At 44.8% G+C, this 17,502-nt stretch overlaps 1 protein-coding gene across 2 annotated transcripts in view; it reads right to left on the bottom strand.

The window, feature by feature from the left end:
• Window positions 1-17,502, bottom strand: part of OXSR1 (oxidative stress responsive kinase 1) — an 88,356-nt gene that overhangs the window by 63,427 nt on the left and 7,427 nt on the right. Inside the window, exon 2 of one of the 2 annotated variants that reach the window (XM_005491423.4) lies at window positions 5,572-5,684. The exons of the other annotated variant lie outside the window; for it this stretch is intronic. Within the exon in view, the coding sequence (XP_005491480.2) occupies window positions 5,572-5,684 (113 nt within the window). The remainder of the gene's footprint in view (window positions 1-5,571; window positions 5,685-17,502) is intronic. 2 annotated transcript variants of the gene reach the window in all.

Below are 17,502 nucleotides of genomic sequence, written 5' to 3'. Positions count from 1 at the left end.
AAAGCATGGCTGGAGCAGAAATCAAAGCAGGTCAGATGTGATCACCCCTTGAAAGCACCAATGCTTCAAGATTTTATGCCATGAGATTTCAGCTGGGAGATAAGGCATTAAAGCTGCTCTTCATCCTTTTAAAGCAGGGTTTAGAGCTGCAGTCCTATAGGCAGCCATAACCATTCACATTCTGCTCCAAGTGAAACTTTAACAGTTTAGCTAAAATGTTGTAAAGCTGACAATAATAATTCATTTGCCTTTTCAGGTGGCAACATAACTAAAAATAAAAACCAAACCCAAACATGTTCTTCTATCAAAATTAACTCAATAGATATTTTTTTAAAAGGTGGGGAAAAGCACAAAATCAGAGATTGTGATTCAGCTCCCACTCCTTGGATTATCCAGTTCAACTCCTTGCCTTCAGTGCTACAGGAGCTAAACTGGCATGAGGGAAGAGGGGTTAGATTAGCCCTAGAACAACAGTGGAAAAGAAACAATTCTGAAAGGGATAAACCCAGTTCATCCATTAAGTAATCTTCAGAGATGGGAACAAAATAGTGCCATGGCAAGTCATTCAGCAGTTGTCCATTTTAATGGCTGCTCTTCAGCCTCATTCAGTCATTCCTTCTTTCAAAGTCTTCATCATTAGTGACAATGTACTGAAGGAAGCAGGTGCTCCTGAACTGCTGGGGTGCAGCAATTCCTACAAGGCCGTTTTTTGTTGGTTTCAGCCCAAAAGCAGACGGGTGAGTGGCTGCCTCCTCTCACAGACACAAGCCAGCCAGCTTTGCCCACATCCCAGCTAACCCATCACTGATCCTTCCAGCTGTTCAGATCAATACCAGAGCTCACAGCTCAGCAATGCTTTCAGTGGATTAGTGCCCACAGACAGCTGCAAACTCTCTGAAATTCTTTACATGCACCATCTCATGCTCACCCACTCCAAGAAAAGGATGGTCAGGATTTCACCCACCATTAATTCTGACGTTCATAGTGAACTTTACACAAAAAAAACCAAAACAAAACCTAAACCAATCCAGTAATTAAGACTTCTGTTGTTGCTGCTTTGATAAACAATACAACCAAGCTGTACCCAGCACAGGTTTAAGTCTTAAGCTGCAATCCCAACATGCAAGGAACTCAGCAGATCAAATAACCATGCAGAAACCACATGTCATTTATCAGATTCCCTGGCACAGATACTTGGGCACTTCTTTTCCCTGGAGCAAGCATGAAGGTCTCAGGCCTGGAAATGGAATTATAATGGCAATTCCCATCAGATGACAGGCATGGATGAAACATCTGTACTACTTCCACAGCAATCTGCTGCTTTGTCCCCAACAACCTTATAGTCTGGTTAAACCACTTGTAGGAAGTGCTCCATCAGATCAAAGGCAGCTCAATATCCTGTCCAAGTCTTCAAAAGAAGGTGTAAAAGCCCTATAAAAAGCAGTTACACCATTATCTGCCCAGAGGATAGACTTCTGACTAAGCCTGGGCAGTTAACAGTTGGCTTATGATTTAAACCAGGGGAGTTTCATAATCCCTTTTTTAAATCCTATCTAATTTAACCTTCTCAACTATAGGTTGATTTATTTAATCTCACGCAATGTTTGATCTCCATGCTATTGGCAGCAAGGTCCCTGGGTTATTTCCATGAAATTCTAAAGGACATTTCTGTTTAACTGCAGCTCAATTTGTTCCCTCAGCCTCCTCAGCTGCCCTCTGGCCACAGCACTGAAAGAGCAGCACTTTCCCCTCCTGTGTGCAGCCTGCCAGGCCCAGGGCAATCAGTCTGTGGAGCAGGGAGAATCTGCAATCTTTCTAGGAACAGCAACACCACATCTGCCATGCTCTTTCCTGAGCCTGTCTCCTGTTGAATCATCCTAGGGAATAAACAGGCAGCATTTCCCCTAGCTGGGAAAGCCCAATGTGAAATATCCCATAGCTTCTGTTTCCCTCTCTGCTGTTCAACATTGCTGGTAGCTGCTAAGCTGACAAGCCACGTCATCTGCTACTCATGGAGAGAAAAGTCTCCATCTGGATGAAGGAAAACTCAGCTTTAATTACATGAAAATGAAGTAGAGTTTGTAGGACAGAGGGGGGATTTAAGGCCTTTCAGATCAGTAATTCTTTAAAACAAGAAAGGGTTGGAAGCGTGGTTATTTTGAGGCAGATGTTACACCACTGTTTGAAGGATTGGCAACCAGCATCCCACAATGGAAAAGAGAGCAAAACACAGCTCTGAATGGTGTGCAGCTGTGAAACACAACACATGAGCAAGCAGACTGTTTGCAAACCCACACCAGTGTGGTTGTTAACTACTGAGGGTTGCAAGACAAATAAAAAGTGGAACTTCAGCAATAATTAAAAATCAAAAAGTCCAAGACCATTTGTAGACAACAATACATGTATTTGTATTTGACCACCTCTCCCTGCACTCCACTCCCAGTCACACCCTGAGCAAGAATCCCCATAAGCTACATTGTGCTTTTCTGTCAGCTGAATCCCACAGGCAGGCTGGGAGAGATTTGTGAGCATTCAGAAATGTACAGGAGAAAAGCTGAAAATGAGGCAGGGAAATAAATTCCTGACAAACATCACCTAATTCAGTAGCTGGGTTAGAAGGAGGCACAACTCTGCACAGCATTACTCCTGCTGTCTACATTCTTTACAGCAATTTGCCCTTCACTTGGCCTGCTCATGATTCAACAAAGCTGGCCCTTCCTGCATTTTCCATACCCAGAGCAATAAATAAATTTAGTGCATTAACCTGGAATGTCATACAGTATATGCAAAGTGTGCAGTTTATTCCTGACCACCCACACAGCTCAAATGTATATTGAGATAAAAGGATCAAGATCAATACCTTTAATGAGCCAAGTCACAGCACTTAGTCTAAGCACAGCATCTCCAAAGCAAGGATGTGATCCCAGATTTCCTGGCCTTGGGACACCTGCAAGGCTTAAAGGAAGCTCAAGGCCACTCATCCATCCAGCTGGTGATAGGTTAGTTTGGAGTGGGAAATGCAGAGTAAGTGTTTCTTTCTCTTCTCCTCCATCCCAAGCACTACAGGTGCAAACCACTAAGCAGCACAGATACTAAAAGAGGTGTACAAGAACCAAATCACCTTTTTAAGGATGGCAGCATGGTTTGCTGGTCTCCCTACCCTCTCCCAAGCAGTTCTACCCTCTTGGCTATGCAGCTTCTGGGAATAAGGAAGCTTGCTTCAACAGAGAAATCTAGGAGTGTGAGGCACTGTAGAAAAATAATTATGAAGTAATTTAAGCACTATTTTCCCTTTACTACCACACTGCCCAATGAGTGGGAGCAGTGAGAGTCCTCACCTGACCCCAGGCAGGAAAGCAGAGCTCACCATAAGCTGGCTGCTGTGCCCAAATGCCTTCAGAGCAACAGGAGCCCCATGAAAGCCCCAGTTTGTGATTTTAACTGCACTGGGGGAGAGGAGAAAGCAAGGCAGGAGCACAACACATCCCAGTGTGAACTCATCATATCTGTCTTTGTATTTGCTTCTTAAAACAACTGTAACCTGCAAGTACCTATAGTTAACTTTGGGGGGTTTTTGTGGGGAAGGCACAATCCTGCAATACAAAGTTGTTGCTCAGAAAAGTTAATTAAACTAATTGGGAAAACTACCATGAAGGGAGACTGAGAATATTTATTTTAGGGTAGAAGCAGATAGGGAAACAAGATAAAAAGAAGTGAAGCACACAGAGCTGGGAAATCAGGAACTTCCATTCTTTTGGCTCTTGCACTGAGAAACACTGGTGATCAACAGACTGACAAATTCAGAACAAAGCAGGGAAAACACTTTTTCACACAACACAACCACCTCAGCAACCCCTGCCCCTGGAAGCTGCTACAGCTCAGAACCATCTTGGTGCTCCTCCACCCCTCCATGACTTTTAAATTCAAGAACACTGACAGCTGCACACTTAACCCAGAGAAGGACTCACACCAGATCCAGTCACAAAAGTGGAAGCTCTGGAGAGCTGACAACAGCAATACATTGCAGACCCACCCATAACAGGAAAAATCATTGTGAGGAATGGGTCAGCCAAGACTTAAAATGTGCAATTAGAAGTACTTATCTAAAATTACACTTCAAGTCTCTGCAGTGTCACTTTCTGAACCTGATGTTTTTAGTCAGAATTGGCAATTACTCCAAGAATCCCAGTCTCAATTACTACACCCTGACAATGCACTCAGGAACACCCCTGAGACAGGGCAGTATGGGCAAGCCACACAAAAGGCTTGAAAAGGACACCAAGGGTTGGTATAAGGACAAAAAGACCAACTGTGAGAAGAGATCTTCAACTCCTACACCAGCATGAGCCATAAGAGGATTTGAACACAGGCCCACACACAGCCCTGCTCAGGAGCACTGGCAGCCTGAATGGGGCCCTTCCTCTCAACCAGGGCAGATTTGCACATACCCATAACAACAAAAATACCATCAGATGCTAGATGGAAATTGGAACTGTGGCTCAGGTGATTTGCTGAAGATTGTACAAGTGCAGAGGTAGCAAGACTCCCAAATTCTGTTTCTGTTCTACCTTTTAATTGCAAGCACCAAAACAAGTGCCTGAGGTAAACTGCAGCAGCTGTCGAGGGGGGACAGAAAGACAAGGCAGGATTATAAAAATCCTAGAGAGGTGCTTCAGAAGAAAAGATGGTACCAGGCCTCATCTCCATAATGCCAGTATTTACTGTGCAAAATTTTGCCCCAGTGATCTCTCTCATTCTAGTGGAGACACCTCAGTGTTCACAGGAATCTGTGTCTGCCTTGTTTAAATTCAGGGACCTTCCAGATGTGAGGTGAATGAGAGAACCACTGCACTACAGAGGCACCAGCTCACACACAAAGAGAAGAAAACCAAACCCATCAACACAGGAGCCAGATGAGAAAAGGGAAATTTCAGTTACCACAGCTACTGCAAAATTCAGTTTTTCATTGAGACAACCTTGAGGAAAGAGACACAGAGCAGCAGAAAATTACAGCACTGCAGCTCCAAAGGACTCTGTCTCCTTTCCTGAACTCAGAATTATGGGGATTTCCATATGGCAGCTTGCAGTATGTCAGTGATCCCTTTAGCTGGCACCAGTACCAGAAAGAGATTAGGAACAACAGCTAATTCATTCAGCTTTTCTCTTTATAGGTGAATGGGAAAAAATGTAAAGAACTACAGGAAAGGAAAGGAAAGCAAAGCCATTTCCTTCAATTTTAAATGTTCTGAAAGCATGTAGCTCTGGATCCCCCTCAAACTTCAGGGCTCTTGTGGGTACAGCAGAGCTTCACACTTGCACATTAACTCAGTTCAAAACAAAGGGATTATACAAAGTGCTGAGCTCTAAACAAACAGTCTGAAGTTTTGCAACAGTTGATCTTTTTAACATTTTAAGTACCATGTCCCACAACCAGGACAACTGAGCTGCCCCTAATGAAGTCAGTCGAGTTCCCTCACCTTCACCCCACTTCAAGAGAGTGACACTTTCTTTAAGACACTTGGCAAAGAGAAATAACTGGAACACAACCCCCAGACAATTGTGATTGCATACCAGGAGTTCATCCATGCTCGTCTGACACTTCTCCAGATTGATCCGTTTGATGGCCACCTTCTCCTTCTTGGGAGCGCAGAAAGCGGCCTGGACCACGGCCGTGGCTCCGCTGCCTGGGGGGAGACAGAGAGTTACCAACACCTCACACACTGCAGCACCAAGGGAGGGAGGCCAAACAAAACTCTGAGTACAGCACAGACAGCAGAGCCAGGTGAAAAGCACTGAGAGCACTCCAGGCAGCCCCACTGTGCAGCTCCCTGGGCTGGCTCAGCCACCATGTGAAGGAAAACAAGCGGATCTTTATGGTCCCTTCCAGGGATCATTACAGCTCTGCAGCCCAAAACCCCTCCCCAGACTCCAGCTTCCTTCTAAAAGAGTGATTCTACTCATGGACTTTTAAAGATATGTCACTGAGGTCATACAGACTTCTAACCTGATGTGCTCACCCAAAGTGTCAGAACAAGCCACTCTTTGCTACCAACACTAATGAGATTTTTCAAATATTTTTATGCACTGACTGCTGTTCTGATCTCTCCTCATTTTATGCAAAGACACGAGGTGGGTTCCATTCAAACAGGTTCAGCTCCAGCTCTCACACTGCCTCTGTTTCTGGGTTGAAAACCACAGCCCCAGAATATTTAAATTCCAATAGGGAAAAAATAGCACATTTGAACATACAGCCCCTCAAACTGCTACAAGAAGGGAGTTCTGGATTTAAAGTACCCAGCACCATCATATCCTCTGACGTGCAAGGGAGTTCCCAATAGTGAGACTTAAAATCTATTTCACATTAAGTTCATTTTTGTTGGCTTCCAGAAGCTGTTGCAACATTCACCTCTCATCAACAGGACACCTTGTTGTTTTATTTTCTACCTTCTTCATGGTTCCCCACATTTACACACTTCACTGGAAAGGAGTAAATCCACTGTAATAAAATTGGGGTAGAAATGTGGAAAATAGCTCAAATGCTCATATTGCAAATACCTGGAAAATGATAATAAAAATAAAGAGAAATAAAAACAACTATTCTGCATTTTGGTGTAACACACCTATTTTAGCAGATTTGCCTATTTTTAACACTATAAAAACTACTTCCAGATTCTGCAATTCAGGTAAAACACATTTTTGCAAGCTCTGTGATTTATTTTTTTTCTAGTACATTCACATGAACTGGGAGCAAAAACTTTCATTTTCAAACAAAGGCTGCTGAAGATCCCTAGAGTCACCATCAAAAGTCTTCTCACACCAGGTTCCAGGTGAGGGAAAGAGTTAGAAACTCAACCCTGAAAGGCAGAGGAAAACTGCTCCATTCTGAGTCAATAAATGGAAAAGCCCTGAACTGTGGGACTCTGCTCCTCTAATCTTCAACCAGCACCTGCTGCAGTGGGAGCTGCAGGACTTTGACTTCACTTTATATGGCAGGGCCAGAGCACCCTGGCCAGCAGCATCAGCTTGCCAGGACTCCCTGTACTCAGGAGTTTACATTTTAATGGCAGAAGTGTGCAGAACAGAGAATGCTAATGTTGCTAAAGCTTTATTATTTCCCAAAGCAAATGGGTTTTTAAGAAGTTCAAGACTGAGGCCATTTATTACTTGCACACATATTGTTTTTCAGAGACTATTTACAGCACAAGGCAAAACAAAGTTATTAGGAAAAGGACAGCAATAACAGCAAGAATATTTACAAAAGGCTTTGAAAACAAAGTTGGAGTGCTGTAAGCAGGTTCTAGAGCAAATAACAGATGATGGAGAGGTCTGTGCAGATATTTAACAGAAAGTGCTCAGAAGGAGCAAGGAGGGGAGGTTTTGACAGCAGAGTTTGGTCAGACTGCCAGGAGCAGGGCTGAAATACACAACATTAAGCACAGGACAAACACCCCAAAAACAAACCTCCAAATGCACTCCCTGTAGTCACTGTGCCCAGCAGGTGCAGGAATCCAGCAGGGAAGCAGCAGTCCCAGCACAAATGAATTCCCACTCACTGGAATCCTGGGTGGCCCTGACCTACTCCTCTCCCCTCAGTAGCTGCTTCTCTGGCTTTGTTTCTGCTGCTTCTTCAATGGGGGGGAAAGTAAAAACACAAGGGCTCAAGACAAAGAGAGCAACACACACAGAAGTGGTGACACGAGGCAGGAGTGAGTTTGCACTTCCCAGAATTGCTGGTCTCCCCACAGCAATGGCCTTTTGGGAGTCAGAACAAAAAACAAACACTGTATCAGTTCTTTGGAAAGAGTTAGATCCCAGAAGAAATGTTGCTGCTGACACATCCAAAGTGCCAGTATTATGATTTCTCTCTTTGGATGTCTTAGTGCATAGTAATAGAGGCTGAAAACACAAGCCAGATGCTGGAGGAATCTATGACTGTGCACCTCAGAGGATACACAACCCTTTTCACTCCCCAGCTGGATTCTCAGTGTGTATTTACACCTCTAAAGCTACCTGTCCTCAGAAGCACAGTATTCAAAGACTCTTTCTGGATATCTCAGACACTCAATGGTGTCACCACACTCCTGCTTCCCCCCACAGCATGACATCCCAGGATTTCTGTGCCAGTTAAACCCAGTTTGTGTAAGCACAACTGGCAGAGGTGCTTCTTACAATCCAGATGCAACATCATTACTGGGAACCAAGTCCTTCACAAGATGAAGTGCAGGGCTTTAAAGAAGTCACCACACAAAGAATAGCTTTGTGTTTTATTCTTTTAGGATGTTACTACCAGAAACAATAGATGCAGCCTAATTAAAAGCAGGACCACTCAAGCTCCTTTCCAGTCCTGGAGTCCAGGGGATCAATGCTCAGTAGGACTTCAGGGCAAAAACTGCTTTTCACTAAGTGCTGGACAATGCCCCAGCCTAGAGGGACCCGATCTGTCAGGAGTGGATGGCATTATTTGAACAGTAATGAAATCCCAAACTAAATCCTTCTGGGCACATGGCAGGGAATCATCTGAACTCGAGACTCCTCCCATTTAATTCCCTGCTGCTCCTACTTTTCTGGCAGCTCTCTTTAGTTCGATCACCACCTGCTCTCCCCGCTCCCCCCTCTCCTGCTAATTCGTCATTTCTTTCAGCTCCTCTGTAGCACTAATTACAGAGAAACAATGAAATCTCAAAAGCCTATCAAGCGAGGATTAAGCCAAGCTGCAGCACGATGTGCCACAAGCAAGCTGCTCTTTGGTGGCAGCAGCAGCTTCTGGGACCAAACAAAGCCTGCTTCCCATGCTTCTCTGGAGAGTTCAGGAAACATGGCAACGTGGGCACTTCAGGCTTTGCAGCCACAGTTTGTTTGTTAAATGCCAGGGTGGCAAGAGAAAGAAAGGAGAGAAGCTGCAGCAAGGATGCTGAACACATTGCTAAGTGAAAACAAGCACAGGGAGAGATGACACCAACAGAGAGAAAAAGAAAAGCTCATTGAGGAAGTTATCTAAAGTTTAGGAGCAGGTAACAAATATGTGGGCAACAGCAGGAAGAGAAGAGATTTCCTGGGCTGCTGTGGACAGGAAAAAGCCCAAGGGCAGTTTGTGCCAGGGTAGCACAACCTGGACAAACCAACTCTCCCAGCAGTCCCAGATCTGCTGCAGTCCCGATGCCGTGGGCAGCACAGGGTTAATTAAAGTTCCTGTGCTGGGCTCCCACTCACTCCCAGCTCAGACACTGATCAAGGTCAGGGCTGAGGCTCTGCCTCTTTCGGAGAAAATTTGCTCCCTGGTTAATCTCTCCCAACAGAAGGGCTTAGCAAAACAATGAAAAGCGGGCACAGCCAAATGCTTGCTGCTTTATTCCTGAAAAGCAGGAGATCATTTTGTTGAAGGATGATGGGGAGGAAGGAGACCCCAAATGGGCATTAAGATCTGCTTAATACCCCCTGCTTTTGCCTCTGTAAGGCTCTCAGATATAGTTCCAAGCCTTAGGATAGCAGCTGCAAAATTCCTGCATAAGAGGGTCACGACCTACTTTAGAAAACACCGCCTTAAGAGGGAAACATACCCTTTGTAACCCCTGCTTCTTTCATGTTTCTACGATTAAATGGCTCTTTCTGAAATAAAACCAACCTCTGAAAGGATTAAAATAACCCAAATAAAAACGTCCCCAAGCACTCAGTTACTGAAGCCTGATTTTCCAGGTTGTCTCCTCTGGATCCATGGTGCCTGTACCTTCAGCATCCACAGCTCCAGCCTGAACTCCTGCACTTGAGACACACTCCCCATGAAAGCCCAGCACCAGCTTTCAAAGGAGGCTGGATACCATCTCTTCTACACTTCCACAATTTACATGAAGCTTCCATTTTTGAAAATAAAGACAAACCTGCTGAGATCTCAGCTGAAGTTAATGCAAACCAATTATTTCAAGGCTAATTGGAGGAATGGAAAGACAGGGGACTGACCAGAGGACACAGCATGTCCCTACACACTTTGTCTCCAATTTCACTGAATCTCTGCAGCCAGGTAAGGACATTGCAGCTCTCCCAGTAAGACTGGGATGAATTGCACCGATGCCTCTTCCCAGGCAAATGCAACTGAAGCCAGAGATCCTCTTGGCAGAGAGATCTGCTTAAGCAATGAACAGTCATGCCAAACAGTCACAAGACCAGCATCAAATCCTGGCTGCAGGATAGTGTTCTCCTACCACGTGCAACAGCACTTTGAAGTAGTTACATGGTAGGAAGACTTACAACACAGTGTTGCCCCAGCTTTAAATTTACTTCAGGCACCCTCAGAGATGTGAAAGTTTCCCTTCATTGCAACTCAGTTGCTCACAAAGCTGTTACAATCAACAGGGGATGTGTTCCATAACAGTCTTGTAGCATCAGTCCTTCCCCTGATCAAATAGGTAAGTATCAAATCTCTTCTGAAGAGGAAACATACTTTCCCAGGGTCAAATGAACATTACAAACCATTTAGGTTTGAAGGAACCTCTAGTCCATCCTCCTGCAGAAAGCAGGATCAAATCCCAGCTTAGACCCGATTCCTCAGCATTGAATTCAGTCTAGTTTGGATTTTCTTTAACAAGAGATATTTCTACAATCTCTGGCTGTTTCTGTTTGACCACCCACATGGTAAGCTTTTTTCCCCCTTGCTAACAAATCAGATCTCCCAGTTTTTCCCCCAGCCTTGGCCTTACACCCTGCACCTCTGTACAATTCAGCTTCATCTCCTCTAGAACTTCCCACTGGATAGCTGGGGACAGCAGCAACTCTTCTAAGGCTGGGGAAATGCTGCTCTCCACCTGCCCCATAAGTCACATTGCCAAGTCTCCTTCAGCATGGGGCAATGCTCAGCCAGACACCTCCACACAACCCTGCCCAGAGCACACACACGACCTCTCTATTTTTAAGCGAGATCTGGACTCCATCCTCCACTATCTGGAGTGCGGTGCCAGAAAGCCGCTGGTGACGCAGGCTCTGTTTATAATTGTGCCCCCGGGTTTTCCTCTCAGGAACAATGCACACAAAACACTTCCCTGCAAGGCTGCTCTGCACCAAGCTGTGACTTTCAGGTTCCAGGTACCCCCAAGCCCAGGAAACCTTCAATGCTTGACAAGCCAGGCTGGGTATTCCTGTCTCTGCAGGCTCACTCCATCTCTGGATGCTTCCACTCTTTGAGAGCCTTATGCCAAAGAGCTGTGGGAGCCCTGCTCTGATTACTCATTCCAAGGACAATACAGCAATAAAACAAGAGGCTACAAGACTGGGAATAGAACTTCTTATGCATTCTTACAGAGCACAGGGAAACACACATCTAATTAAACCAGAAATTAAATACTGCATTGCAAATTCAGACCAATCTTGCATTGTTTGGTCCATTTCCTATGAAGGCAAAGTGATGCCTCTATTTTATGTCTCTCATGTGAGAAGAGTCCCCTTGCAAAGAATGAACTGCTTCTAAAAACAAGCTAGCAAAAAAAAAAAAAAAAAAAAAAAAAAAAGGCCTACTCTCGAATTTCCAGCCAACTCAGCAGGGGGTGGGAATACTCCTTTCCCCAAGCAGGACTTGGTAACAAGAGTCCATTGGATGTCAAAGTCTTGCTGGCACAAGCCCCACGATTCAGGAAGAGTGAAGTAATGCAATGTTAATGCTCCTTGAATATGTTTTTCAAGCCATCTCCCCACTACACACCAAATTCTTACTACAAAATGGAAGATACCATCTACAATAACAGCTCCAAACAGCATTAATAAAACCAAAGGGAATTCATAACAGGACTCAGACATACCCCTAGTATTGCCACAGAGGGGGCAAAAAGTCTGCTCACCTGTGGGGAGGAAAATGCTTTCACAGCAAAGTGTCATCTGCAGAGCATGGGACTGCAGGAAGAGTGTTAACAATTCCAGGAGTGGAGTTAAAGCCCCCAGGCAGCTCCTACACTGCTCAGAGTGAGCTCAAACACCAAGCTGGCTCTGAGTGCTGCTGTTGGAGACACTGGGAACAGCAGCAAAACCAGTAAAGGAGAGTTCAGCTGGGTTTGCTCTGTGGTTGGGAGGCCTGTGGTAAACTGAAGCAGCAGCAGAGCAATAATCCATGGCCAAGACAAAAAAGTTACAAAAGCAAAGGAGTGAGCACAGCTCTCCTCCCACAGCAACATGGGAGTGCAGACAGGCACCTACCCCCAGGAAGCTCCCAGAGCTGCACCAACACAGCCACACTGACACCTTTCCACAATTCATTCCCAATACAAATTTACTGTGAATAGTATTGCCTATTGAGAGAAGAACCAGGGCTTTACATTTCTTTACAAGCTGAAGGATGACACAAGCACCTCGTTCAAACCCTGGCAGAGGCAGTAAGAGGCCAGGTTTAACTTGGCGCACCTTCTCTCAACTCGAGTCATGCAGTGTTTGATCCACAGAAGAGATGGAAGGATACTGTGCAGAGAAGGGGGAGAGAAACACTTGCTAATACAGTGCAGAGAAGAAATAAATCAGAGAAGCATAAGCAAAGGCAGAAAGTGAAAGCAGATTTAACTGGAAAGTTGTGAGGGAGCCAAATTTAAAGCCTATATGGGGGATGGAGGAAAACCAGCCATCCCCACAGACATAAGTGCACACTACATATGAAGAGCTGCACTACATGCCTGCTACAATCCTGCAGGCAGCTGAAGAGCTGAACTCTCACATGTACAAGGCAGTGGTTACCCTCATATTTCTGATGAAAAGGCTTTAGGAACAACAGCTCAACCCTGATGTAAATAAATCATTTTACAACTTTGCATTTCCGTGTGGTCAATGTCAAAATGTCACCCTGCCCTGCATGCAGCAGGGTCATTTGTGCTTCAGGCTCACCTTGAGCACAGCCCAGAGCTGGGTTCAAGCCAAAGGTGGCTGCAGGTACAGAAAGGCACAGGGCATGTGCTGGACAACTCCCTGAGAAAGGCAATGATGGGCAGGTAACAAGGCCAGGCAGAGAATGAAGATTTAAAACAAGTGACTTCCATTTCACACCAGCACATCTGATGACTACAGCCCAGACCATTTACTGAAGAATTGAAGGAGGAATAGGAAAAAGCAGTTTTCACTCCTGAATTCCTGTTTCTTTCATTTAAATTGCAGGTGCTTTGCAATCCTCTCTGATCATTTATTCCAGTACATCCAGAGCTCAAGTAGTTTGAGATTCTGTGCAAGTTGTGAGGCCAAAGATTTCAAATAGTACTCACAATACAAGAGATTTCTGTTATTAAGACACCATCATGTGTCTTTCTCAAATATTGAGAGCCTTTGCTCAATTTATGTCAGCATCTGCAGTGTCCAACAGACAACTGATATTCCAGCATTAATCACACATGCTCAAAGAATTCAGAGAATAAGGAGAAGCATATTCTGAAAGTCTGCTGTCCAATTAGAATTAGAGCCAAAACATTTGAACAGCACATAAACTTGCTGACAGTGAGTTATTCACCATCTTGACAAGAGCTCTCACAGTTGAGAATACCACTGAAAGCCACCCACCATGTCCAGAGCTCAGAGGTTTGTGCCCATGTAAGACAATGTATTTCTCAAGATTCCTAGTGCTCCCTGTACAGTGCAGAAGGATGATAAGGCAGCAAAGATCCCACAGTGCTGCCAGCACTTGTTAAAACACGCTGCCCCTCCAGTGTCCATCAATACAGAAACACTCAATGCTGCAGACCTATTGCCCAAGTCTCTAATTCACGTCTCAGACTCAGGGGAAGGAATACAAACCCAAATCCAATCACTTGTAAGAAGCCCTGTATTATTTTCAGAGGCATCAGCAACTGATGGGCAATACCCCCAGCTAGGTACATCTCCCATGGCCCCACTGAACTCTGAACTATAAATAAATAAATGACATTGATTTCTAAGCTGGAGAGAGGTTAGCTACTGTAATCTAAATGACTCAATGCCAAGGTTTCTGCAAAAAGGAAGGGGAGTCTTGTGGAAATCATCACCCCACCCCACACTGCATTGTTCTCTCACAAATCTTTCAGAATCTCCTAGGCCCTGAACACAGAAAAATGTCGTCTGCTTTCCACCTTCAGCAAACATTCAGGTTGAGAATCCTCCCAGACTAAGCAGGGAAGTGACAGGCTTGGAGAGCAAATGGTCAGCCTGTCAATGTAGAACAGGCCAGGACCGGAACACAGGCAGAGGAATAGTGCTGGCCACGCAGAGCATGTCAGCGAGATGTGACAAAGTTGTCACTGGGTCACTTTGCTGTTTGAGTTCATGTGCAGTCAGCAGCCCACACCCAAGCCAGGGAGAGCTTTGCATTGCCTCTGTGAGAGCTGCAGCCTCCCAGCATCAGAGCCCAACCACTGCAGGACAAGCAAGGAAAACAAAGACCAGGGGGAAGCCACTGCCACAGAAGGTATCAGAGAGAGAAGCATTGCCAGGGAGGAGCATCAGCCCATCTGACATCGCTCCAAAATTTCCACTGCAAACACCAAAGCACGAAGAGAGGGTGGCAGAGGGTGCTGCTCTTGGCTCTATGCCTGACCCCTGCAGCCCTCAGGATATCCCAGATAAGTCCAGACTAGCAGACATTCCCATCATGCCTTTAATAACCACCCTCCAGCTGCCCAAGGCACCCAGGTGATTTGGGGAACACCTCAGAGAGCATTTTCCCCACGGCAGTAACTGCAGAAAGCTCCAAGGGCCAGTTACACAAGTCCTGCGTGACCTGCCACATTTACTTAAGATGCTATTAGCATGCCTAAATTAGATTTTTAGTTTGAAACCAATTATATTTATTTGATTTTGTGCCAACATCTCTGGCTAATTTAAAGGGCACTGCAGCTATGCAGTGCTAATTCTACACGATGGAAAGCAGGCTCAAACATCTCATTTCCAAACACAGCAACTTCAGTGGAGAAAGTTCATCCTTCCCTTTTAATCACTGTCAGTTGCCTTTATGGTATATGCAGCAATGTAAATACCATGCTGGCTGTCATCAGGTATTACCAAGGCTCAAAACACAGCACTGGTACAGTAGCCAAGCCAGTGTTCTTTCTTCCCTCCCAATTTTTATCTCTGAACTCTGTCAAATGTAATTGTCAGCTGTAGAGGATATTTTATTTGGCCACGTTTCCACTTAACAGAACAATCTGTCTGCTTACAGTGCAGATGTTTGATAGTACCGTGGTTATTTTAGGTAAATAAGCTTTTAAGTATCAGATATATCTTCTCTCAAAGGCTATTATCCTTTCTTCTCAGCAAATATCTTGATCTAATAAAGATTTTCTGCATCTCTAAGTCTGTTCAGCACAAAAGATCAGCCCACTAGTTAAAAATTACATTCTTTAACCAAGAGTAACAAGAACCATCCTGAGCCTTAGGATGTGGACAAATAACTGAGCTGAGGTTGCCAGTTCATCAGGCCCTTCAGCTGTTCCAATAAGATTTGCATTGGTGAGTTGTCCAACAGGAAACCTGGTCATGCTCAAGATGCTTTTTCCAGTATAGTTTGCTGCAAGTCAGTACCAAGGTACTTATTAGCTGTTAATACCAAGCTATTTATTAGACAGCAATTGGCATCCTCAATGAGTATTTTTACTTTAGTGAAAGATGGAACTTATGGCTTCACCTTTCAACTTGCTTCTGCTGCTGGGGGGACCTTATTGTCCTCTAGAACTCCCTGAAAGGAGGCTGTACAAGGTTGGAGTCAGTCATTGTTACCTGGGAGAAGAGACAGGATGAGAGGAAATGGCCTCAAGTTGCACCACAGGAGGTTTATATCAGAAATTAGGAAAAACACCTTCACTGAAAGGGCAGTCAGGCATTGGAGCAGGCTGCCCAGGAAAGTGGTGCAATCTCCATGCCTGGGAGTGTTCAGAAAACACTGGGTGTGGTACTTGGGGCAGGGTGTAGTGGTGACCACAGTGGTGCAGGGTAACTGACTGGACTTGATGATCTAAAAAGTTTTCTCCAATCTGAATGATCCCATGACTCTGCAATTTTATGACAACTTCACATGGTAAGAGACAGAAAGAGTCACAAAGAAGTGGCCTAGGAAGTAAAGACATAACATATCGAGATTCCAAAGAACTCCATTTCCATTGGTAGATCTTGAGGAATCACAAACTGGAGACATTTGTATCACCACCTTTAAGGTTTGGAGACAGCACAAACACCAAGGTTCAGCTTTCCTGCACCTTCAGAGGGAGCTGTCCTTGCAGACACAGCCTGAACACAAAGCAAGTGGTGCAAGAAAAGCACCAAGCCTCAGCCACAAGCAGTGACAGACAAGGCATTGTCACTGCCCACTGTGGCAGGGTCACAGGGAGGGTTGTGTGGCAGCAATTCCCCCACGTGCCATTGCCAGCACAAGCAGCCATGAATTCCCTATGGGGATGATACACTTTGGCATCAGCCAGAGCAGGGCACTGAACTCCACCACCCTGGAGTCCTCCCTGGCTGTGTCGCAGCAAAGTGACGGAGCTCTCTGGGCCTGTTCTGAAAATTGACATCATTAAATCATCTCTGTGGATTTTGCAGGAAAGGTGTTTACTCCACAACAAGAACATGGTCTTTAATTGATGAATTTAAGACATGGAGATAACCTAATACTGTGTTCCTGCCTGAAATTCCCAGCTGCAGTTTCAGTGCCCCACTTACCCCAACAGGTATCAGCTCAGAGCACAGCCCAGCCAATCATTTTGCTAAGAAAAATATTCTGTAAGTGCTCTCATCCCACAGCCATCATTGTGCTCTCTCACTTTTCAAACACCATCATTTTCCAATAGCCTCTGCACTGTTTTCAAGGCTTCCTTTTCAGAAAAGCTGGAATGAACCCCAGAACTTAAGGAAATAGACTTAAAATCCCCTGAAGAGTGAAAATGAACAAGAGCCTAGCTCAGAGAGAATCAAAATTGAAAATGCACAACCTGTCCAACAGTAACTATGGAGCTTTCATCCAATGTTTAGTAAACCATCAGTTTTACAAAACATGTGTTGAACTGCCCCAAGATGCAATAATCTCACACCCTGCCACAAGCACCTCAACACAATTCCACATTCACAAAGAGCTTTTTTAGACATTTTCCTACCTGACAACACCCTGCCCTGTAATGACCAGTAAAATTTGTCAATTAGCTCTGCTCTAAGGCAAAAGCCAACTTCAATTCCTGCACACAAGAAGCCAGCAGAGGATACCAGTGGAAAAGCCACGTGCTCACTCAGATCTCACCAGAAGTGAGGGGGGTACTCAAGGTCAAATTTTCACTCTGCAGTTTTAACTTGATTCAACTCTGTGGATGGAGGAAATGGGAACAGCATCCTCCCACACAGCTTTATTAATAGCAAGGTGCTAGCAATAAGAGTAAATTTGTCCTTAAATTACCATTCATGACTATAAAACAGCAAAACTCTGGCAAAACCCAAGGAGAGTTTACTACAGTAAGAGATGATCACTGAAGTATTTCAATTCATGCTGCTTGTACCTTTTCTTTCCAGAATGAATTTACATGGGCTCATTTCCTG

Source organism: Zonotrichia albicollis, chromosome 1, assembly GCF_047830755.1.
Source record: "Zonotrichia albicollis isolate bZonAlb1 chromosome 1, bZonAlb1.hap1, whole genome shotgun sequence".
NCBI lineage: Eukaryota > Metazoa > Chordata > Aves > Passeriformes > Passerellidae > Zonotrichia > Zonotrichia albicollis.
This window is presented reverse-complemented; position numbering and strand designations above follow the sequence as displayed.